This window comes from Anneissia japonica, unplaced genomic scaffold, assembly GCF_011630105.1.
Source record: "Anneissia japonica isolate Jap-2015-1 unplaced genomic scaffold, ASM1163010v1 scaffold401_len1656234_cov178, whole genome shotgun sequence".
NCBI lineage: Eukaryota > Metazoa > Echinodermata > Crinoidea > Comatulida > Comatulidae > Anneissia > Anneissia japonica.
In genome coordinates this window covers 74,232-99,988 of record NW_022745982.1, presented here as the reverse complement: position 1 = coordinate 99,988, position 25,757 = coordinate 74,232, and the positions used below count along the sequence as shown (strand labels likewise).

At 33.2% G+C, this 25,757-nt stretch overlaps 1 protein-coding gene across 1 annotated transcript; it reads left to right on the top strand.

Annotated features, from left to right (window-relative positions):
- The first annotated feature begins 1,991 nt into the window (after positions 1 to 1,991).
- LOC117120133 (ligand of Numb protein X 2-like) lies at positions 1,992 to 25,757 on the top strand. Its single transcript, XM_033265151.1, has 13 exons — positions 1,992 to 2,072; positions 9,480 to 9,700; positions 10,927 to 11,286; positions 14,652 to 14,857; positions 15,787 to 15,890; positions 19,562 to 19,645; positions 20,841 to 21,028; positions 21,248 to 21,395; positions 21,773 to 21,934; positions 22,324 to 22,446; positions 23,040 to 23,224; positions 24,051 to 24,209; positions 25,251 to 25,757. Exons 3-13 carry the CDS (start codon positions 10,994 to 10,996, stop codon positions 25,387 to 25,389), a joined length of 1,791 nt encoding a protein of 596 aa, XP_033121042.1. The 5' UTR covers positions 1,992 to 2,072; positions 9,480 to 9,700; positions 10,927 to 10,993; the 3' UTR covers positions 25,390 to 25,757.

The following is a 25,757-nucleotide window of genomic DNA, read 5'->3' as shown; positions in this document are numbered from 1 at the left end:
ATGGTACCAGCATCATATGCTGGCAAGGTATAACAAACTCGCTTTGAGGAGTGATGATTCACTCAAAGCATTGCACAGTCTTGCCCCAACACATAAAAAAAAGCACTTTGGACCTGTAGGTTCGACTACCATTATCTTTACTTAAGGTTTTAAATAGCGTAGTGTATATTGAATAGTTTTATGTTTATATCTATAATATAATTACAAGACCATTTTATTTTATACTAGGGAGTTGAAACCTTTCCGACCTTTAGACCTATTATTGTATCATCTAACAATTGATTTCTTACAATAGATGCATTACATCTACATGATTAATAATGATTTTTTTAGTTAGATGTTGTGAACATTCTACACGTAAATAAATACCACAGTTGTGTATAAAACAAATAAAAGACGAACAATCAAACAAAATACCCGTAAGGATGTTAATTATTTTTTTATGCCAAATTGGCATACACTATGTAATGTCAAATAATATAAGAAAAGAAAGAACGATGCACTATGTTTACATTCATAAATAGCTGGAAGAGGATTAGTCCTTTCAAAAGAATCTATCAAACAAAACAAGACAAGCGGAACCATTTAAAACTTCCTATTGATGATTTGTGATTGGTCAAGACTTTTTTTTTGTTGTAAACCTGTCACTGGGTACTTATCAATCGATAGTCTGAAATTCGGAATGATGGATTAATCCGATTGCCTTTGACTAATACAATGCAATACAATATTTATTGGATTCACTTTGCATCAGTGGCACACATCAGACAATACCTGATGGTGCATCTAGAAAAAAATATTAAATTAATTCAAATTGAAAGCAAAAGTACTACAGAAACACAGATGAATTATATTAATATTGAAGTACTGTATAATAATTTGATACCAGAAAAGTACACTCTAATAAATAAAAAATTAACTTGCTGTGAAAAATTTAAGCTGGTGAGATATTACAAAAAACATCGTTTTTCCTCTGACGTTATCATAGATTGTGTACCTATTCTTTTTCTATGTGTGCATATAGGCCTACGCAATACGTATACGATGAACAAAGGCAAAAACATAAATTATTCATTCATCGAATGCTATACAGGTAGTAGTCTCTTTTTCAACCATTTTCGTTGTATGGCCTATTTGTGCTTAATGTAATAATAATAATAATAATAATAATAATAATAATAATAATAATAATAATAATAATAATAATAATAATAATAATAATAATACAATGATGATGGTGGTGATGATGATGATGATAGTATTAATAATAATAATAAATATGATATTTAGGTGAACCATAGGCCTACATGTTAGAAAATGCTTGAGGCTTTTAATTTGGAAAATAAAATAGGTACCCGGGTACCAGTGCAAGAAAAAACGACATGCAAAAAATGAATTACACCCGGCCTGAAATAATTTCTAACCGAATAACAAAATAAAAGCAGAAACCAGACGATTTGTTTACCAATTAAGCGGGCCCACAAAGAGGACCCGCTATTAAAGCTCCACTTCTGCTGGTATCTTACAAACATAGGCTATCCCATTCAAACTGATAATCATTTTTCTTTTTTGTGCTTTCTTTATTTTGATCCTTGTACTAATTTTAATTATTAATGAACTACCAAAATCCCAGTAAGTGTCGACCGAAAGAGTGAAAATTCTGTTTATCACCATGCCACCACTATCATCATTATACTTTAATCATCTCATCATCACTTTCTTTGAATCATCAACATGATTATCATTATCATCATCATATAATCACCACATCATCATCTTGTAGTCAACTTATAATGTTTGGAGCCATGGACGTGTTCAATTCTCTTTCAATTCAATGTTTCATCAAATTCATCAACTTGTAAGAAAACGCACAAGCGTGATGTAAATAACGTAAACAGCGCCGCCAATGTTTGAATATGTTCGTCGTGTTTATGTTCCCGTCTCGTTTTCACTTTTTGTTTATTTTCGTGGATGATCCTGCTGGACGAACTTCGTGGAACACGAAGAAATAAGGACAGGTTGTTTGTGGTTACGAGTAGTTTTTGTATTTAAGTCAGTGAAAAGCGTCAAACGTAAGTAGTTTATATACTGTTTCAGGAAAGTGTATTTAAATACATCTGAACCTTGCAACTATATTATTATGTATCGATACCGTACCTACGCTTTCTTTTTTCTGATGGAATATATAGGGCCAACAGCTGTCATAGAACTCTAGCCTAGGGTGTAGGTAGGCCTAGCTAGCAGTAGGTATCCAGGCCAGACAAGGCCCCTCCCAGACCTATCCTCTAGACAGGAATCTACCTGGCCTAGACTAGACCCGGCTACCTTAAGCCTACCCTGTAGGTACGCCATGACATTTGATCAAACTATCAAGTCTATTTTCTGTATATAATATAAGGCCTATTATATATTTGATATGTTAATTAAATAAGAGAAGAATAGATGGTAGGGTACGGTAGCATGTCTGCAAACAGGAGCAGGGAGGGTGGCACAAGTTCTATATACATCAGCAGAGCAGACATGTTGGAGTCATTGTTTGGAATAGATTAAATCCTAGTCTAGTCCTATTCTAGTTCACTTTATTTCCTAAGGAAATTTCATTTATTTTATTTAATGGATCAAGTCCAGTAGGCCTGCCTACTTCTCCAGTTACAGACAAATGATTGTTGGAGAAGATAACAAACCTCTGCTGCATAATAACTATCTATGGTCTATGGATTAGTTTATTTATGCCATGGCTAGGCCTAGGCGGAACCATGCCAAATGAAGTATGTTTTGCATATTGTCAGCCATCCTCCTGACTGAAGACTATCTTTGAGGACTTCCACTTAGGCCTAGGCCTATGCCTAGACGTCTTGCATTTTGAGGTTGAGGTAAATCTGTGCCTGTTTTGCATCAATTTTGTTGTAATTTGTATCTTCCCTCATTTTAAATTTTGTCTCCATAAGTTGTATAACAGACTATTAGTACATAAATGTTTAACTTTGATTAATTATTTGAGCAATTTTTTTGCCAAATTCAAAAATAAACACAAAAAAGATTAGGTATCAATCAGTTGTTTCTTAATATTGATTAAAACTTAAAAATATTAATTTATTATTTAGATGTATCTTGAAAATAAAGGTTGATCGTAATAAAATTGTTTGATGTAGGCATACTGTCAGGAATTTTAATATTTTAAATGTTGATTAAATCTTTAATGGTACAAATTCTAGGAACTCATGATGGTATTAACACCTTGAATTGAACCCAGGGAGGCTGTTGCCTAGTCAATATTTTTTGCACTTGTTACAGCAATATTCAGGCTTTGTTTCCATAGTAGTACTAATATGAATAATCATTGTGGTGTCTGTTAATGCACACTGGAGACCTGACGCTGATGTCGTCCATTTCACAACAGCCATCACAATCAATATATTCCAATTATTCATTGTTGAGATCAACCATCCGTGGTAATATGTATTACACATGCAGGCAGTCAGAATGGTACACCCACAACAAGCTGGTAGTAAGGTGAACTGGCCAAAGCAAGCTGTCTCAGTAGGTTAAGCCAAAGCTATCTCTCCATAAACCCTCTCCTCTCTGTCATTAGTAGCCTAGATAAGAAGCCAGAGACAATAGTCTTTGTTTGATTATTCATGAGGTGCTAGCTTTGTGCAAGTGTGTGGTTTTTATCTGGTTGTTTTCATTTGTAGAATACAGTAGCTAGATCAATCAGAATTCATCTGGAATAGATTATATTGCAATTTTCTTTTGTTATGGAGGTTTCTACACTGATGATAACCATATCAAATTTTTAATGTGGCATGTGGTATTTTCATCTTCTCCTACGCTGTCTGATTTAATTGTTTTTGCATGTTTATTCTTTGTTGAAGAGTGTACACATAATGGATTTTATGATGTTTGATTTAATTATTTCCATTACTTTACTGACCTGATGCAACAATTACTATTTTTAAACATTATTTCATTTTTTGTCTTTTTATAAAATCAATTTTATCCTAATTTTAATTAAATTTTATTTTCTGAGGACCTTAAATATTACTAATTAGTGGAATGTTTTTTAGCTTATTATTAGCAGAGCAAGTGCACTTTGTGAATATAAATTCGAAAGTAACTTTTAGATGCTTTGTTTAGTTTAAAATATTTTTAAAAGTTTTATTGTGCCAGGCATATGTTATTCTGTAATCCATCATAAAAAGTCGTCATATTTTCAGAATCCATAACTAGACATTCTATAGAAAATATGATAGTATATATAATCTATGATTAATAAATCAAATCTGTAACTTTGAAAATTAAGCCCAAAATTGAAAATTTTAAGCCTGAGGATGCCAGACAGCACGGCCTATCCCTTCACATGCTCTACATAAACTAAATCTCATTATGAGGCTTAGGGAGTGGAGTTGTTTTGGTCGTGAGAAAAAAAATCTGATTCTGGGATTGGAAGGCAAGCATCTTAACCGCCAAGCTATTCAACTCTACAGTACTATATCCTTTTTAAATTTAACTCCATTATAAACTGATACATGTGAATGTAGAATCCTGCATTTTCCCAGCTGCCATTCCACAAGAAGAAATAATATATGCAGACTTAGGTTTCAAAGACAATGTTTTTCATTGGAGACTTGACACATTTCTTGAGGCATTCAGATTCCACAATCAACAAGAGCATGGAGGTATTATGTATTAAAATTAACATTTGAGATCTAAGACTCCTCATGAATAGAGTTACAGTCGAATAGGATTTGTTGATTGACTTCCCGTGCCTACTTTCTTTCACAATTTAAACCATTTACTTGATAAATGCTTGATGCTACAGACTGGTTTCAATAATTCAAACTGGTTCAGTTATTACTTTTTTTTTAATCCGACAAACTCAAATGGGGTATCGATGGACAGGGGATGGCTTTCAAGTTGGCTCTAATTCTACTTTATGATAAGACTACTTTTCCTGTCTGTTGTTTACCTCCATGATTGTACTACTTATCTTTTTCTAGGGTTGGGGCTTATATGATGTGGATATGCTCTTTGGTTAAATCATAGAGGAATTCCTCCATGATTAAATTTGCTTTTGTTTTTGTTCGTTTTTTAGTTCCTATGCATGTAATGCAATAGGAACTATTGTGATCACTTTTCACTGTTTTCTCTGTGTGTAGTGTGTGTGTAGACATTTATGCAAATGCGCATGCGTAAAAAAAAAGTTTTCTGACATTTTGTTTTTCCTCGCGATGCGAAGTTCGAAGTTTCTGCAGTGTTCAGTCAGGGTTCACGCTAACCGATCGGCAAGTCGGCATGAATGCAACTATTTTGGTTTTGCGGCAAAAAAAATTCAACTGCTGTAGGCATAGGCATTTTGAAAAAAGGCCTAAAATAAAAAAAGGGTTTTATAGTAATACTTGCTGAAATACATCGTTTTTTCATTTAGATCTCCATTTTTTGCTACCTCCATGCGATGTTTTTTTTCTGTTGTATGAGTAGTCATATGAAGGTGCTATCCCCGACAGTTGGCTATGCAGCAGTGTACCCTTTGAATGCAAACTGAAGACAAGTAAAGATATTAAGGCAGCCGACTGTCTGGTACATAACGTCTATCTAACTTAGGCTTTCCACAAAAACATGGGGCCTAGGCCTAGTATAGTACAGTAGTTACTGCGATGCGAGGGTGGTAGATCGTTTAATCGATGATATCGTGTTATCGTTTAATACGTAAAATACATTTAGATAATGTGTGTAAAATTTAAGAATGCACCGCATGTGTCGCTTTCTTTGTTATGCGGTAGTATACGTAGCAGAGTGACGGCAGCAAAAATTTTAAACTTTGTTTCAACTAAAGACTTACCGTAGTTCTGTTGTCTACCATTTCAAATGTCCTGGCTGCAATAAAGATTATATTGGGAAAAAAGACAGATGTCTAACAATTAAAATGAAATAACATTCAACAGGACCTGATAGTGTTATATTTGACCACATAGGTTCGTGTGATGGTTTTCAACATATCCTAGCCATGCATAATTTACCTATTAATGGTGATTATGGTGATGCTCAGGGTTCTAATTATCATTCTTTAATATCCAAACTATTGACTTTTCCAGACATTAGTCTGAATAGTATAAAGAAGCCCTGGCTATTAGGTGCTATAAACCATGTTTTAAATACCAGATTAAAAGCATCCAAAGAACTTGCATTGTTCAACTAGCCATTAATATCTAGTTTATTTATTTATTTATTTATTTATATTAACAATGGGTTTACACTTTATCAAGATTGATTTTGTTTTAAGGTATGTTGTTAAATCTTTGATAATATGTCACACTTTGTTTGAATTGATTGGTCAATTTTACCAGTTTCTTGCTTTTGATTGGTTAGTTATGGACAAAATTATTTTCATTCCTGATGATGTTCGGATAAAGAACGAAATATTGAATCAGTACATAGCTTCTCTTTGTCTTTTTTGGAGTCTGCATAATATTACATCATCATGATTAAACACAAAACGTTGGTTTTTCAGAATTTGCTAAAAAATTTCAGAACTTAATGATTTTACAAAGCTTTATAAATTTTAGTAAACCAATACATTTCATCATCATACTGTAATTTAAAACAAAATATTGGTTTTTCCAAATTGCTAAAAAAGTTCAGAATCTAAAGAACGACTTAACAAAGCTATACAAATTTTAGTAAACATACATTGCATCATTATAATTGAAAACAAAATGTTGGTTTTTCCAAATTGCTAAAAAGGTACAGAACTTAAAGAATGACTTCAATATGGTAGGGTTCTGTAGACCCCACATTCAATTTTCATTTGAGTCTGAAATAATAATTCATAGCTTTTCAAGCCATTTCATATGGAATTGATTAAATGATGGCTGTAAATTAGACAATGTTAAATAGAGGCATTTCGTTGGTATGTGTCAGCGGAAGAATGCACTATAATTGACATCTAGGTATGTCTACATGAAGTAAGAAATTAGACTCGAAAAACTCATGGGAAATTTTCCTGCTTGCCCTAGACACCATCGTTACTGTCAGCCATCTTGCTGTAGGCAAACACTCCATATCAGTGAATCTCAACAAGTTTCAATCATGTTACAAGGTCGATCATTTTGTTAAAATATTTAGCCTCTGTTCTGGCTCCTTAGCAGACCCCTGTTGGGAGGCAATGATCTCAGGACTTGTATGGACTTGCCTCTATTGACACAATTTAATCATGGTGTACTGTAATCCAGTGATTCTATTTATATAATATGACTTTACACACCACACCAGTACCATAATATCAGATAAACAACAAAGCATTTTGTTAAAAATTGAATGGATTTTTAAGCAATGGGATCATTCAACCTACAGAGGTAGGTCACTACCCCATTTGATTGAGCAGGAAACTCTAAAATACTTTTTTTTATTGTCTGTACTGTTTCTACATATTTTTAGTACTGAGTGGAGAATTTCCCACGATTGATATTATGCAATTTTTTAAGGTTAATTGCAACAGATTTTTTAAAAGCACTTCTAGTGCATTGACTGAATTGTTTTCAATTACTGTAAACTAATTGTTGAGTGCCTGCCAGTTGAACATAAACATTTGCGGTGTGTTTTGTTTATGTTAGAAATTACCAGCATGCTTAACTTAATAAAACCATGCATTGCTTTAGGCCCGCTGGAAGACTTATCAGTGCATCAGTCTGTTGGGTGTACTTGCTGTTGGGAACATATCAGACAACCTAGATTGACTACTCTGATTGTGTGCTTAAAAATGCTTTTTAATCATGTTATATTCTGCATAATTATGTTAAATTTCCTTTGTTGAAATACAAACTGTATGTCATGAAGATAAGACTATAACTATAACTTTCTTTTTTTTTCACTTTATTGGCCTTTAGCACACCTGCCACCATGAAGGATGTAAAATTTCAGGAAAAATTAACTCTTAAAAAATGTATTGCGCCTACTACTTCTATCTAGTTAATAATTCTATGTTACTTTCTTATTATAATTTAATGAATACAGTAAGTTGTTTATCTGATAACTGATTGACATCACTTTCTTCATACAACCACGCAATAGAATATTATCAAGTGAGGACAGTACTTTACCTGTACTTTATTTTCCTCCCACACTATAAATATGTTATTCATCAATAAAATTTATATTTTACATTTTCTTCCGCCTACATACAGTAGATGCCTTTGGCAAAACAATGCTGGTAAATGAGAAATCATGGTTTCTGCCCTTTGTGAAGACCTTTAAAAATATAGTTAAACTGAGTAAGGTGTAAAAACATCTTTAAAGTTAATTTGATCCTCATTGCCCCATTGTGTACAGTACAAACAAGTACTGTTATTTTATTGTGCATTTTTCAACTCGTTTTTATTAATTTGATTTGAATACTGTAATTCATTTTGTTTTCATTTTACAGCTGACTTTGTATCTGAACTTGAAAGAATTTAAAGATACATAATCCTCAAGCACTGTAGGACCCATAGCTGTAAACAAATTAGCTATAACTATTTTTACATAATGAAATTTAGTAAATCAAATTATTATTTGTGGCTTTTATTTATTAAATCAATTAAGAACATAATCTCAAAACAAAATTTAATGACAAGAAAGATCGACGTTTCGGGTCCATCTTGGAACCATTCTCAAGATCAAGTAAATTGGGGCCATTTTTTCCGGGGCCATTCTTACCTACATTCGCTTTAGGCCCGCTGGAAGACTTATCAGTGCATCAGTCTGTTGGGTGTACTTGCTGTTGGGAACATATCAGACAACCTAGATTGACTACTCTGATTGTGTGCTTAAAAATGCTTTTTAATCATGTTATATTCTGCATAATTATGTTAAATTTCCTTTGTTGAAATACAAACTGTATGTCATGAAGATAAGACTATAACTATAACTTTCTTTTTTTTTTTTCACTTTATTGGCCTTTAGCACACCTGCCACCTGAAGGATGTAAAATTTCAGGAAAAATTAACTCTTAAAAAATGTATTGCGCCTACTACTTCTCTATCTAGTTAATAATTCTATGTTACTTTCTTATTATAATTTAATGAATACAGTAAGTTGTTTATCTGATAACTGATTGACATCACTTTCTTCATACAACCACGCAATAGAATATTATCAAGTGAGGTCCTGGTACAGTACTTTACCTGTACTTTATTTTCCTCCCACACTACAAATATGTTATTCATCAATAAAATTTATAATTTACATTTTCTTCCGCCTACATACAGTAGATGCCTTTGGCAAAAAAATGCTGGTAAATGAGAAATCATGGTTTCTGCCCTTTGTGAAGACCTTTAAAAATATAGTTAAACTCAATAAGGTGTAAAAACATCTTTAAAGTTAATTTTATCCTCATTGCCCTATTGTGTACAAACAAGTACTGTTATTTTATTGTGCATTTTTCAACTTGTTTTTATTCATTTGATTTGAATACTGTAATTCATTTTGTTTTCATTTTACAGCTGACTTTGTATCTGAACTTGAAAGAATTTAAAGATACATAATCCTCAAGCACTGTAGGACCCATAGCTGTAAACAAATTAGCTGCGTCCTGTTTCATAGAAGCTGTTCATCAAGTAAATAAGATTAGCAAACTACAGCCATTCTTCACGCCTAATTTATGCAGAGTTTAACTTAAAACAAAGCTGATTATTGGAGCTGAAAGTATTTGAAAATTTCTCAGGTTGGTATTTAGGCCTCATCTGGTCTTTAAACGTGCTAGCTTTTGTGATTATTCTCACCTACATTATACGCAGATTTAAATGATTAGTAATTTACTAAACTGCTTTACACTAGCTGATATAATTTTCTGTGATTCACGCTGTGATAAGCTTAAACTACTTTCCAAGCTGTTTGTAGAAAATTATATTTATAATTTTTACCTATAGGAAACAAAACCATTTTTCTTTTTCCCTGTGCAAGTTTTTGAGCACTTTCTTTGTCTATATATATACAGTACAGTACTTTTCTCAAATATGTAAACAGACAAGCATCCAGAAAACCCTGTAGAAAGTATTTGTATTAATTACAGTCAGTATGTGTATAAATGTATTCAGCCTTTCATTGAAATTAGATGCTAGTTCATGCATTAATGCTTAATTAGCAACTACAATAACCAGTAAACAAGATACAGCATCAAACATTATATTTATTCCCAGTCTACTGTGCATCGATTATAATATTGTTTTCATGTGATCCTTAGTGCCTATGGCGAGTGTGAAATGCACAGTCAATTGATTGACTATCAAAATAACAAATTATTCCCATAAGATTTAGTCAGCCGAATCCATTGATTTTCAAATCTTAATAACTTATTACCGATGTATAATTTGTTGAATAGCCTGCTGTAAGTATTTTATTTTCTCTACTGCATGCGAAACCATACTTTACTTGGTTGGACATATACAGTGTTATAACAACAAAGCAATTAATATTTTGAACCCTAAATCTACAAATTCTGCTTGCTGTATAATCTTCCTTGACATCATTAAAGTTGGCCATTATACTGTGTGCTAGCTCATTAAGACAAGATAAAAATGACATTGACTCCAGCAAACAGGTACAGTGCCTGGATTGTTTCCCTGCAGTCTTGTTCTTCTTCCCATTTAATTTAATTTTGCTGTTTCAGCTAATGGTAAGATTTTCTATACAAACACACACTGTACTCGACTGTATATCCACCTCCTTATTCAAGATAAATAGTAACTGCACAATTCAGGCTACAGTAATAGTATTCATATAAAGTGCACACACATTGTCACAATGTTATCTTCGTTTTGATCTCAACAGTTGACCATAATACCTATAATGGGTAGATAGAATTATTGACTCCATACAAGTGCATGGTATTAACCTAAAATGTTCTTTATATTGCTTATGAGAAGGATTTTGATTGTTTTTTTTTATCAGGCCATAGTACAGTATTTCAGAGCTATATCGAAATGCATTTTATTATCCCTAAAACTTCCTGCTGAAGATGAGCTGTTTTGGGGTTATGGCGAAACCGAACCAAACCGTTTTGTGCCAGACTTGCGGGCAAGTCCACGATATTCAAGGCAACCATCTTTATGACTATCTAGAAGCAGTCGATGAAGACCTTACTTGTCACATATGCTTGCAGCCCCTTGTCAACCCCACGGACACGACATGTGGGCATACATACTGTGCGAAGTGTATCAGGAGTGTGTTACGAGTGCATCGTCAATGCCCTGTGGACAGATCACCTCTCACAGCACAAGATTGTCGTCCGTCCAGTTTGATAATTAAAAGGTAAGCATCTACACTTGAAAGTTGTCATTTTTCTATTTGTTACAAAGATTTCAGGATCTTGTCTTTGTATTTAGTCCAAAAAATATTTTTGAAAATAACATTACTAATTTGCTTTGTCCAGACTATCAAATTTTATTTTGACAAAAAGCTTGTATGCCCATATATAGTCATGATGTACATATATATGGTCATGGTGTGATGTCATCATGACCATATTTAGGCTTTTCACATTTTGTCAAATAAAATATGGACAGGGCATTACACCATGGCCATGGCCTAGTAATGACCTATTAATGCTTGTCTAGGCTTTCTATAACTTGATTCTGGCAACAAGGTGATGTAATACTCTTTAAAGAGAGTTAATAATAATACTAAGTATTTAATTAGTACGTTTGTAGTGGGTAGAAATCCTCAGACCTCTTTCATATCACAAACCATCTGTCACTCGAACTCTTTGATGAAGAAATAACCATGACAAATAAAGCTGCTTTAAGTACCTACTTTTGTGTTTGAATTTTGAATCTTTAAGAAATTTGGAATGTTTTTGTTCTGAGAAAATTTAACCATTGAGGTTTTGTGTAGCGGTGGCATGTTTAGGCTTAAAGGTCGAGAGTTCAAATTGTTGACAAGGCAATCACTACATTTATCTCCCTCCTCCAAATTGTATAACTAGTACACTGTATGTGGGCAGGAGGCCAGGCAAGGCTACAGCCCCCCTGTCGGGGGGAAAAAAACCACAATGCGTCGGGGAGAAAAAAAAAATTGAAAAAAATATATGTATTTTGTACATATTAATAAACTCTAAAATCGATTAAATAAGCGTTTAAAACCTGTCTCTTATACACATCTAGATGTGTATAAGAGACAGGGGTGCTACGTCCCCTACTGGAAAGGTTTTTGGTGACACCCGACCACGTCCACTTTATTCTTGTCGGGGACACCAGCCCTTTACCACTTACTGTACCTAAATCATTGATGTTCACATACCAAAGGCTAAGTGATATTATCTGTTATACTTTGCTGATTTTATAGTAAAGTATCTGCATTTGCTCATGGAGTTATAATTATTTTATAACTCCATGATTTGCTGGAGTACACAGAAGGCATTCCATCACCATAGATCTTGTTCGTGATAAGGAACACAGCCCTTAAAAACCAAATTGTCATGAATGAATGGAATTTAAGGTGTTGAGTGCTAGGCTATTTTCAGTTTAATTAAATTGCCATATTGATAACGCAACTTGACATTAGATTATTGATTATTTATATACCTGAGCTCATACCTACTATACAGTATAAAGGATGGCATTGAATTTAATCCTTAATAATATTGTCTGTCTGTACAATAAAGTATGGTGATTCATCATTGATCAATAACAATAACATCATACTGTATCTTGGGCCAAACCCTAACTCAATATGGAATCTTATATACCTTATATTATTGATTTTATTCCATTGGTTGTATTTATTACTTTAATTGTATAATTTAATATTCGTACGATCGAGTGCAAAAGATCCACCCAGCCGCCATGCACATTATTTAGTACAATAGTCAGACTGGACATGCAAATAAGCATTGCAACAAATGATTAAGTCAAGGGTTTATCTCTGTTTTAATTTTTTTAAATCTGCTCATGTCAAATTTTTGAAAAAAAAAATTATTTATTGTGATAAACTTTGCTTCACAATCATTTGCTGGCAATTTTTGTATGCTGTACATGAACAATAGACATATATTTAGGTATAGTTAATATAGTTGATAGGTATAGTTTTCAGTAAACAGACAAACACAGTTAACTTTGGGTGACACTAGTATAAGAATTACAGTATACGCTAAAAAAGAGCTTAGGGGAAAACTATGTTGTTTATAAACGGATTAATTTTATTCAATATTGATTCGCATATTTGAAGTTAAGCATAGCATGAAAAAGCCCAGGAAAGGAAACCAGATTCAATGGCAGCTGTTTAGATGAACTTGCTCTGCTTATTTTGAAGCCAAGTCCCATCTATCCTGAGTAAACACTTATTCTTTATTTGATGAAACCAAAGACTAGTTTACCTACAGTAAATACCAAGACTGCAGTAGTTTTACAATTGGTGTTATGTGAACTCGGATCATGTTTGTATAAAAGCTAATGTAAAGTTGACCAAAACTTGTAATCATCCTAGCTCTGTGTGACCTCAGTCATTGTTATGATCAATAACAATCCAGACATCATTCACATACATTGCATGTACTTTGGTACTATAGAACAACCCTTTTCTTTTAAATCTGTACACAGGGTTTTGAAAACCCTGGAAGATTAACCTTAATTGTGTGCAGTTTGTGTAATATGATTAAATCTTTCTGTGCTGGGTCCGAACATGCCAAAAGTACAATTGAATTCAACAGTAGACTGAGCAGAAAAAGGCGTTTAATTTAGCTGCGGGCGATTCCCATAATATAATAAGGGGATATTGGTTGCTAAAAGACAATAGAAGACCAATGAGGCTGTTTATCTTAGATATTGAATAACCTGCTGGGTTAACAATGTAAGTCATTCCTACCCTGTCATTGAACTCCAATCTAGACCAGGATGGAAATTACACCCTTTGTACAACTACACACCAAAACCAGGTCTTTGTAGGTTTCAGCTAGCCCATGGAGCTGTAGCCGAAGACGCCCCATAAAGAGGGAGAAAAATGTTTTTTTGGCAGGCCACCTGCAGTCCTCTTCTGGGAGAGTTGATTGCTAAGCAAGCTTGAAAAATATAAAGTGTTCTGAAACAAAGCCAGTCCTGAGCTTGGTATGCAAGAATAAAAAATGGTATCAAATTCCATCAACAAAACACTCATTGATTATTACATATACGGTGAACAACTTATGCAACTGAAGCCAGTTTGTATTGTATATAATTCAGAAAAATTGAAAATGAAATTGTATTTTTTAAAACCGGAGACTTGCGGGTCTTTTGCAAATTTATCAAATGTCCTTTCAGTGTTCATATTTATTTAAATTTATACAGTAATAATATGTTGGTCTTAGGAACATCACAATACCCCAGTCATTTGATAAAACATACTGTACAAAATAGAACATGTTGTACTTTGCTTCCTATACTACTGTACACAACATTTTAATATCCATAATCCCATTCACTTGGCAATGACACTATAATATTCATTTAAAATATTTTTTTTCAATAAAAATTCTTAACTTTCAATATCATAATTTTCTTTTGTAGTTTTTTTAGTATTTCTGAACCACTTTGGAAACAGCTCATTTTGTTCTATTTTCGAATTGTATTTTTCTTCGGAATAAAAAAATATTTAATAGAAAATAAAGTTTTTTTTAATATTATTGTCTTTAAAATCTCCTTCAGAATGTTAGACAAACTACCAGTTGTCTGTCCAAACACAACATATTGCGATGATGCGATGCAGCGGTCGGATCTGGAGGCGCATTTAGCAAATCGATGTAAAGGTAACATGTCACACTGCATACACGCTGCACATGGCTGCACATTTCGGGGTTCAAGGACGGCGCTTGAATCGCATATTAGAGAGTGTCCACATGCTAAACAAAAGGGTAAGTTGATACTGTACGTGTAGCCTAATAGTATAGCTTAATAGTGTAGCCTAATGGTAAACTACCAATGTACGTATGATGTAAGAACATTGAAATCCGTTGATGCATTTGTGGTACAAATTTCACACACAGTACTTTCATGTATATAAAGTACATTGGCACTCTAAGTTATCATATTGATTGTTGTGGTTGTTAATTTCTGTTTGACATTTATGATAATACAACTGAAGAAGCCTAATAGTTAACTATTTATAGTTGTGGATGTTACCTTAGTTGTTGAAAGTACAATATCTAGGCCAACTACACCTACTTAACATAATGTAGGCCCATGTTGACTTCTTACCCTTTTTAGTGCTACTTTACCCCGGGGCAATATGAACTAAATCCTGGCCATGAACTTTGATTTAAGACCATTTGTATTTAAAAGCCAAGCGGAAACTTGTAGTAATGAATAAGCTTCATTCATTACCTAAAATATGCTGACTGGGAAATATCATAAATAACTTCCACTGCTGATAGCATTGTGCTTATAATGAGTTGTAGTTATTAAAGTCTATTGTTAGACCGCCATCGATATTTTTGGATTTGAGTTGGAGGCCATCTAATTTAAAATTGTTTAGTATTGTGTACATGATTCCATCAAGAACCCAAAGAATGGACTATATTGTCAAACATCCTTGGGGCTGTCTTCTTAGTATTTGGTATAATCTTAACCATAGCCAACTGCTCATGTCTATTTTAAGTGCACTAATGGTCCATTATTGTATACTTTTAAAAATTACACTGAAGGTGAAGCCTACCATTACAGATTTTTTTTTTGTACAGTAATTTTCTCAGTAAGTTTTGAAATGGCTTGTGATGACATACAAAAATAATAATGGTCTTTTATAGTGCCATAATCATCTTTGTTTCTTTCTTTCATAATTAAGGCGTAGTTGCAATAAAGACCGGTGGTTTAACAACCATTGAGATACGAAGAAATACAGATGAAGACTTTGGAGTGAGCTTGGTTGGTGGGAATGAAACCCCACTGGTAAGTTAAATCAATCCACCATAAATTATTTATGTTATCCTGATATAATATTCATATTGTTAAAAGGTGCATATATCAGAGATAACAATGACTAGAATCTTGACTTATGTAAATACCCTCTAAATCACAGAAAAGATTAGCTAAAAAAAATGATAAAACCTGCTTACAATTACAAAATAACCTTGTCCGACAGACAAACACACAAACAAAAAGCATCACTATTTGCTAGGCGCTGATTTGAAGTAAGCATAGCAACGTTTATTAGAGACATATTCTGTTTTGAAATGTTTTTCAAAAGTATTATGTTATTAACCAATGTGCATTTATTGCGATCATCAGCATGCAAAAGCATTGTTATCCTCCAGAGCTCTGCAACACATACAGATACATAAAATAACAAAAATCGAAAAATATATAGCGAGTAAAGGCTATAGAAATTTAAAATGTAATTATATATGTATATTATGTGTTACTGGCACTTCAACCTTGTCATTTATTAAACACAATGCAGCGAAGTACAACCAAGTAGGGGATGAGTCACTCAATATAATTGATGAATAATGCATTAAGAAAATAAAATTCACTCAATATAATTGATGAATAAAGCATTAAGAAAATCAAATGAGCAAAATATTTTTAATGCAATATTGGAAAAATTTTGTTTTCATCTGAACTGTTATCACTACTAAGGCTTATCTCATGACAATTTAAAAAAATGTAAAGATGTCATTATTTTCATTATCATATAAGCATTTATTTTTGATTATCTTCTCATATCTGCAAATAGCAATTGTCACTTAATCAATTGTGATGGATCTTTATGATACTGTATCATCATCATCATCATCATATGTTAAGAGTCTGTTTTCCAAGCATGCAAGGGTTAGACTGTAACACTCTGTACATTACATTACCCGTAAGGTAGATGTATTCCGCGAGACCATGTGGTGTGATCATCAGCAACTTCTGGATTGAGGTTTAATCTGCAGACATCCCCCCACATTGACTTAAGTGTATATTAGGCCAAATAAAAAAAATTACTAGTTTTCCTTCATTCCCCGTTTTTCAAAATATTAGGACGACAAACTACTTTTTGTTTTTACTTGGCCTAATATAATTCAGAATAATTTTTCTTGAGTGATAATTCCCTATTTTCTCTTTGAACTATGCAGAGGTAATTGTCATCTCTGCTATATGTCATTGGACCCCCTGCTGTTTCCTGGTTGTATCTAAGTTTCTAGATCAATGCAGCTATCATAGCAAAATGTATTGATGTTAGTGTGTGGCATATCATCTAATTGGCCCATTAGTGCAACCAGTGGTTCATATCATTTGCCTAACTTTGTATCCATTTCAGTGCTTATGGCTGAAAGCAGTCTATTGTTTATGAATAGCTGTAGGAAATTTTTTTGATTGATATTAAATTATCTGTTTATGGCGAGTGTGTGGCTGCGGCTGGATAATTCTAGTCTAAGTACAATGTTGAGTCGTCGTGATATATTTCACATTGTTGCTTATGTAGTAGAAGCATTTTTAAATGACTCAACTTTCCAAAGTGGTGTTCTTAGAATTATGGTACAGAACATAGTACCATATATCTTGCATATCAGGCGATCCGAGTATAAGACGACCCCCGATCTTGAACATATTTTTTGACGATTTTTGTGTGTCTGAATTCCTACATTTTGCTGCTCTGTATGGTCATAATACTGCATCTAGCTGTCAAAAAACGGAGCCAAATGTAGGGCTAATCTTTCAAATAATGTACTACTTTTTAGGCATTTAAATGTTCATCAAAATCAATTTTATTTCCCTGCATTTAAAATTGCATTAATTCATACTACCAGTTAGTAACATCATTTCAGTAGTAGATTTTGTGTTACAGACGATCCGCACAAGACAAACATGATTTAAGTCAAAAATTTGTATTGTTGTGCATATAAGACGGCCCCCTGTTTTTTTATCGTACTATTTAAAACTTCTTCTTGAGTATACAACAATTAAGGGAACAACCACTCTTATCTTAGAGATGTGCTACTCACGGAAAAAAAATGAAATGAATAATAAGAAAATAGAACAACAAAGAAAGTCAATTTAAATATCATTAAAATATTTTTTAAACTTAGTTTTGAATAAATCAAATTTATTAGATATGTAATAAAATATAATATCTGGATGGTGTATTCAACAATCTTACAAATCTAGTTGATATTGAGGATATAGTCAGTTTTTAGATTTTAAATAGTTGAATGTTTGAAGATATGGATGACAAATATTTGTAATTAATTTAAGTTATACATAATAATAAATATTAAATTTTAGACTGCTTCTTGAAAGAAAGTCCAAAAACCTACTGTAATTACATTATATAGGAATACAATAAAATGTGTTCAAACAAAATTCCAAATATTATTATGGAAAAATCTGGAATATTGTTTGCCATATGTATCTGATTAGATCATTCATGTTTAAATATTTAGTGAACAAAGTCCATGTTTTGTTTGTAAATTAAGATTGTCTGATATAATGAAACAGAAGTGTATACAGACTATTTGATAAATATCTAAATTGACAAGTTCTTAAGCCTTAGGAATCAGTCTAAGTACCTTTAATAGAATAGTAGCAGTAGCCTATGGTTGTACTTTGGTGGGCACATAATGTTTCCATGGTCGGTCGTAGGTGGACTGTTATATTGGGAGTGTGGGGGCTGTCAGTGTCCATAACTGGCCTAGTATATTGGCTATGCGTTGAGGTGCCAAACTTGTTGGGGGTCAATGTCGGTAGCCATAGGTGGCTAAGTATGTTGGGGATTGGTCAGCAGTAGGTGGTCTGGCAGCAAAGGTAGTAGCATGATGATTGTGTGAACTGTCAAGCTTGTGGGCAAGAAGCAAATATTTTGCTTAAATTACTAATATAATTTTCTCACATATAGAATGAATAATATTTGTACTAAGGCATATTTTCATTGATAAGGCATCTGAAGGACCAATGAACTGTTGCACATAAGTAGCTGTCCTTTATATCATATCAACAAGTAAATTTAATTAAGTGAAAGAGGTTTGGGAAGCAAAGAAGCTGATAATGCTGTCCCTTAAAATTTACACTCAACACTTTTTGCATCCATGATTTCATAATAATTGACATAAAAATATAGGCCTAGTCCCCTTTGCAGTAAAGCTTTAATCAAATAAGGTTTCTGCACTTTAAAAGAATTGCCATCATTAATGACTATTATGTTGTGGATATTGGCTCTATATAAGGGATTGTTGTGATTAATTGATTGATAGAATGAACTTAATGTCCTTCTCCTTTAAGACTTAATTTTAAATTACTTGTCTTCCATCATGTTTTACATATTTAAAGTAGCATAAAATATTGTTACTGTAAATCATTTGTTTGTTTATTTGGGAATTTGTAATAGCTTATTTTTGATTTGTTACGAATACATATTTCTTTGATTGTATATTTTCAACTAAACGTGTAACTGGTAATACCGGTTTTAGTACAGTTGTCCAATACTTTTTACCATATTTACCGCATTGTTTTCTGAAGGTGAGGTCTACAGTATATTATTCTCTAATAAAATCTGTTATTATGTTATAATTTTTTGTTGTAATTGCCTAATCATAATCCTGAGATACATAAATAAACACATTTGATATTTTTTGCAGATTGTCACAATTGTGCAAGAAATTTATCCAGAGGGGGTGATAGCAAAAGATGGAAGAATTATGCCTGGAGATCAAATTGTTGAGGTGAAATATTGCATTTTTCATGATTACATTATTATTCACAACATGAACTAGATTAATATCACTCAGAATTAACAATGGCATGCTATAAAAAATGCTGGTCTATAAAATAAGTAATTAAGGAGAAAACATTAAAAAGAAAATTGGTATTTACTACCAGAACAAAAAAAAAGTCATCCACTTTAAATATGTGTACGCAGGGGCATATAACCTTCTTCTACCTTATTTGCTATGTACAGTATAAAGAAAATACAAATCATTTTTCATCTGTATAGGGCGCTATATAATGTATCATTACGCATTTTATCAACAAGTACATTTCCTTTTTTTAATAATACTGATTGTATAATTAAGTTGCAACTTAAATGTAAAATTCTACCACAAGGCTACGACAGTTTAATAATTTGTCATTATCAATATTAATTATCATTAATGAAATAATATTCAGTCAGAGGGCTTATTTATGGAAATAATATGTATACTAAGCCTGAAGGTGGCGCTTTCCTACGGCAGCCATCTTGGATGGTACACATACACAACTCTGCATGGCTCCGCCATCTTGTCCGCACTCTAGTTTTTTAATAGCTCTATGGAAAATACAAATCATTTTTCATCTGTAGAGGGCGCTATATAATGTATCATTACACATTTTATCAACAAGTACATTTCCTTTTTTTAATATTACTGATTGTATAATTAAGTTGCAACTTAAATGTAAAATTCTACCACAAAATGAATCATTTTGTACCAGTGACCAAAAGGTGATATTAAAACAATCAATTATTAAATAATATATTTTTCCAATTTCCATGTGTATATATTGTTATATTTATATTTATATTTAATATTATATCTGTTAATTGTTGTCTTGTATATTATAGTGATTTTTTCGATTTTAAACAAGTCTCGTATGTACTATGATTGACGAAAATAAACCTTGAATCTTGAATCAATTCATACTATTTTTACCATCTAAAAGTGAAAATATGAAAATGAAATTTGAAAAAATACTTCAAATATATAATACAATGTTTTTGTTAACACAGTTGATTTTTATCTGTGTGTTGACTTCATTGGTCAGCAGAGTTAATCACTATAATAAATTATAGATTATTAAAGTTTTAGAAATTGGTAAAAAAATACACATTTTAATCATTTCAGGTTGAAACCTATCTTTCCCCTTCTGTTTCTTATGCAGGTAAATGGCAAAGACTTACGGGATGTGTCACATTACACCGCTAGGGAAACCATCATGAGAGCCAGCTCACCCATTAGGATGACAATATACCGAGAAAAGGCAGAGGAAAGGAATAAGATTGACCTTTTGAATGTCACACTCAGAAAGGTCAAAGGAAAGCAACTGGGAATTAAAATCATTGCTAAAAAGTATGTTGACAGTTTGACTGTTTCATTTTCTCAAGTAATTTTTATAGTCTGTAACTTGGATAAAACCGACATTTTTGTTTCGGTAGACCACCCCTTAGAAATAATAAGACTGTCCATATCAAGTTACCACTGATTTATTTCTGTCATCATAGACTACAATTTCCACTGAATATTGTTCTTTTCTGTCAAATATTTATTCTCTTTGTTTTTCTCTCGTAGGCACTCAGCTGGAATCTACATCTTAGACTTGGTTGACCATAGTATTGCTTATCAAGATGGCCGACTGTCCATCGATGACAGAATCCTGCAGATCAATGGTGAAGACATGACAGAGGGCAGCCCAGAGCAAGCAGCTAGTATAATAAAGGTGGATTAGGACATTGTCTTTTAGTGCACTAGAGGCCTAATGTATTTAGTCTTTGTAAAAGGAATTTATGAATTTATCTTCACAGAAGGCAATGGCTTAATCAGTGTACTGTTAACTTCAGTAAATTTAGTGAAATGTATATCCAAAAAATACCCCTCAAGCATTCAAAAACATAATTGTAACCGCCCGTCGTCCCCGTAAACGCCCTGCGTGTACTATTCCTTATGGGCACAGGGCGGGGTATGCACTATATAGAGTATATGAAATGACTGCACTTTTACTTTGATGTATATTTTAATATATTGCATATAATATTTTAATCATGTTTTTATATACAGATATTAAGTAATGTTTTATACATATGTTGTTTTTTTTAGCATTCCAAGGACACGGTAAGACTGGCAATCTCAAGACTTTCAAGGTCACAAACCCCTGAAATTATGCCGTCTGTTGCTCAGGAATTGGCAGCAGCGATGGTGCCTTCAAGGAATGTTTCTGCTGTTAGAGTCAGAAGGGAAAGACAAATAACAATATCTAAGGTATGATATAAATGATAATAATTGTTTTTCAAAATGCCTTTTAATGTTATTATTAGCCTTTTTATTTAGTATAAATGCAGTGGCATATTTAAGGGGAAGAGCTGGGTGTTGCACTTCCTATAAATAAATTTGTAACCCCTGCTTCTTCCTTTTTTAAAAAATAGATAATGATATTACATCGTAAGAATGCAGTTGCATTTTAAAGTGTATAAAAAAATTGCAGTCCTAGACCCTGCACCTGCAGCACCACCATACCCACTGAAAACTTGCTAAGCCGCCAAAAAAAAAATTGTTTTACTCAAGTAGTTGACTGATTGCACTCCAACTAGTTGCCCTCAATTTGCAGTCCTTTATTCTATACTAATCATATTATTTTTATATTTTTGCAGCCTCCATCAGAATTTCTAGGAATAAGTGTATGTGGAGGAGTGAAGGGTAAACGAGGGGACACCCCTATCTTCATCAGTAATGTTCTCCCTGGGGGTCTTGCAGATCGCAAAGGACATGTCAAGGTACTGTTCAAATAAGGATTTAATTTATTTATTTTTCATTTAAGATTTTAATGGGTTTAGATACATATTTTACTGTAGATAACACATTCCCTGTCATTGTGGACTAGCAGCGCATTTAGGAGAGAAGGAAGTTGTAAGAATGAGTACTCCACATCCATCTCGGGCCAAAGCCTTCAAATAAAGTTGGCCCTCAATCCTGGAGAAGAAGAAGAAGACTATGTATTATTAATTTGTATTCATTGTTGATTCTAAGCATGGCAAGTGCAGTAGGTCTCACTACCTGTACTTAGTAAATGTTATGTTGTTAGGAGGGCTTTTTTGTGCCTCCTTTTGCCAACCCACTGCCGGCTCATAAGAATGATCAAGATTATAGTAACTTTGCACTCCACAAATTTGAATACATGACTGGGAGTAAATTTAAGTCCAGACACTTACCTATTTTATACCGTTGTTGTCTGTAGTGTGTAAATGGTCTAACACTGCAAAACGACTACTAAGACACAGCTAGCAAATATGGAAGTACGTAAGCGTCAACACATGCACTACTGTGAACAAATAATCATCATCAGATTGATGTTTTCTTAATTTTACAGAGGGGTGACATCTTATTAGCTGTGAATGACACAAGCCTCTTGAATCTGACACATGCTCAAGCAGTCACTGCACTCAAATCAGCCCAAGGGTCACTGATCACGCTCAGTTTAATTGAAGGGCTTGAGCCTAATCAACTTAGCAGTAGGTTCTCTCCATCATGGCTTACGTGGCTTTCACTTCCAGAGTAAGTATTTCCTATCATCAACAGGTTTACATTTGACAAACCAATTATGTATTAGGATATTATCTGTGATTAAAAAAAAATATATTTGTTTTAACACTATATGGGCAAAGATTTGGCCTTGACACTAGCATGATCCAGAAGGCTGATCATTTTTGGAACCATTCATGCTCTATATATGAAGTTCATTGGAGGCAGTTTGGCGCAGTGGAAATAGTTTGGTTTCCAAACTTCGAGGTTGGGGTGTCAATCCTTCACTGTGCATTTTTGCTTGTGTCCTTGAAGCAAGGCACTTTATCTACATTGCTTCAGTCTAGCCAGATGTGTCAGTGAGTACCAGTGAATTGCTGGGAGTAACCTCCAGGGGGAGCATCAACGCTCTCATCTGCTTCACACTGCTTAAAAGTGGGGAGCAAGTATTTACTATATGATGGTCATATAAGATGATGCACTGTACTAACATATTTTTGTAACAAAGTTTTGGGTTTAAGGAGTAGAGCTGATCCTTTAGATAATAATCCTGAATTTTTTTTTTTTTTTTGCCTTCATTGATCCACGACCTGGGCATTACAAGACAAACTACACTGCGAATCTTTGTTTAAATTAAACATATAAGTATTTTTTAATATGATAAAATCATTATAATATCGGTAAATGTAATAATAGTTGTCATAATTTAATTTTATTATTTTATTTGGTTTAATGAACAAAATAAAAATAGATCTGGAACATTTTGAGACCTGGACCAATAATATGAAAGATATTTCATATAAAATTAATAATTGCCTAAATGTTGTACTGTACTTTTTTTTTCAATTATTTGCTCCAGGTATTGCCAAGCTGCAAGTACAGTTGTAATCAAACGAAAAGAAAGCAAGAGTTTGGGTTTCAGTATCGTAGGTGGGTCTGATTGTACCCATGGCAACCAACCAGTGTTTGTTAAGACTTTAGTACCAAATGGTGCCGCAGCCAGTGGAGGCATTCTTAAGTAAGTTAAAAAAAACTTAATTCAGACTCTTATTGTTACAGCATATGTGGTGAAGGCAAGCCAAACCAGTCACTCATCGCAAATCATGTTTCTTAGATAATGGCCAAAACATTTTGAAATGTCAAAATTTGTGGAATCTATTTTATTGCACCAAACTAACTCTTATATATCTATACATCACGCTTCATTGTTATTTTCCCTATTTTTGATGTTAAAACAACGTTTTTTAACGGTTTTCTGATGGTCTCTGCCTAAACATTCCCCAAAATCCTTGAAGGCTGATTTATGAAACCCTGTTATTTAAACAACTGTATGTTTAATTGCCTTAGCTTCACAGCGAAACATCGGATTTAAATGATTCTTTCACCATTTTATAACTTTCAATTTAGTGTTTAATCCTGTATTTATAATTAAAATTTGATTTTTGTGGGGAGTGAGTGGTTTGGCTTGTCTTTGCCACATATAATAATAGTTGGATTTGTAGAGCGCATCATGCGAAAAAGCCTCTATGCGCTTGGTGATTGAGCTCTTTGATTTGGACATTATGAGAAAAAAGAAAGTTGAAGTTATTTTGATTTCATATAAGTTCGATTGACATATGTTTTAATTAATGGACCATTTCACAAGCCTCTTGGATATTGTTGCTAAGGTCTCACAAAACAACAGTATAAATGTATGTAAACATGTGCACTTGTGGGACAGGCACATATTTCTGTGCCATTTCTGATTGGTCGGTTGTTAAGTTCGATTGACATTCTGACAAAGGGCGTTAAGGCAAGCATGGTCTAATCAATATGATATATGAAATATGTTTTAGCATTTATAGGGATTCTAGTGGTCAAATCATAATTTTAAAAGTTATATTTCCTGAATAAGCATGGAAGTACCAGGAATGCCATGGCAAACTTTGGAAAGGAATTTATTCACAAAAAAAATAGTAAAATAAATTAAATGTTAGGAAAAAATGTCAATGCCTGACGAGATACAGGGTGTTATTTGAATTGTAGTTGGTAATATTTTAATTTGTTTATTTGTTTTCAGGTGTGGTGATATGATTTTATCAGTGAATGATCAGAGCCTTGTTGGTGTGAAGCACTCTCTTGCTGTATCACTCCTAAAGCACGCCCCAGGACGCTCCATCACATTAACAGTCGTGTCATGGCCTGGATCATTGTTATGATATGTCATGCTTAACAAGTTCACACTCAGGTGCTGCGCCTGATGGCGCTCTTTAACTACTGTAAATATTGACAGATTGATTCATAACTTAATAATAGTTGGATTTGTAGAGCGCATCATGCGAAAAAGCCTCTATGCGCTTGGTGATTGAGCTCTTTGAGTTCGACATTTTGAAGTTCTTATGAGGTTTTGATTGTTATAAAATAAGAGTATTCATTTTCAAATTTAAAAACATTTTTTCATTTTTCACCTTGAACTCTTCATGGGTGGTGTCAGTGGGGAGTTGGGAGGGGGGTATAGGGCCTCTGATTCAGAAGAGTGCCCCCCCTTGTTGGGGAGGAAAAAACTATTACCTGCTAATTACCAGAT

Excerpts from the sequence above, each read along its gene's own strand:
- LOC117120133 (XM_033265151.1), top strand. The coding sequence starts at position 10,994 with ATGAGCTGTTTTGGGGTTATGGCGAAACCGAACCAAACCGTTTTGTGC. Across the intron at positions 15,891-19,561 it reads GTGGGAATGAAACCCCACTG|ATTGTCACAATTGTGCAAGA; the intron begins GTAAGTTAAATC and ends TATTTTTTGCAG. Across the intron at positions 24,210-25,250 it reads GCCAGTGGAGGCATTCTTAA|GTGTGGTGATATGATTTTAT; the intron begins GTAAGTTAAAAA and ends ATTTGTTTTCAG.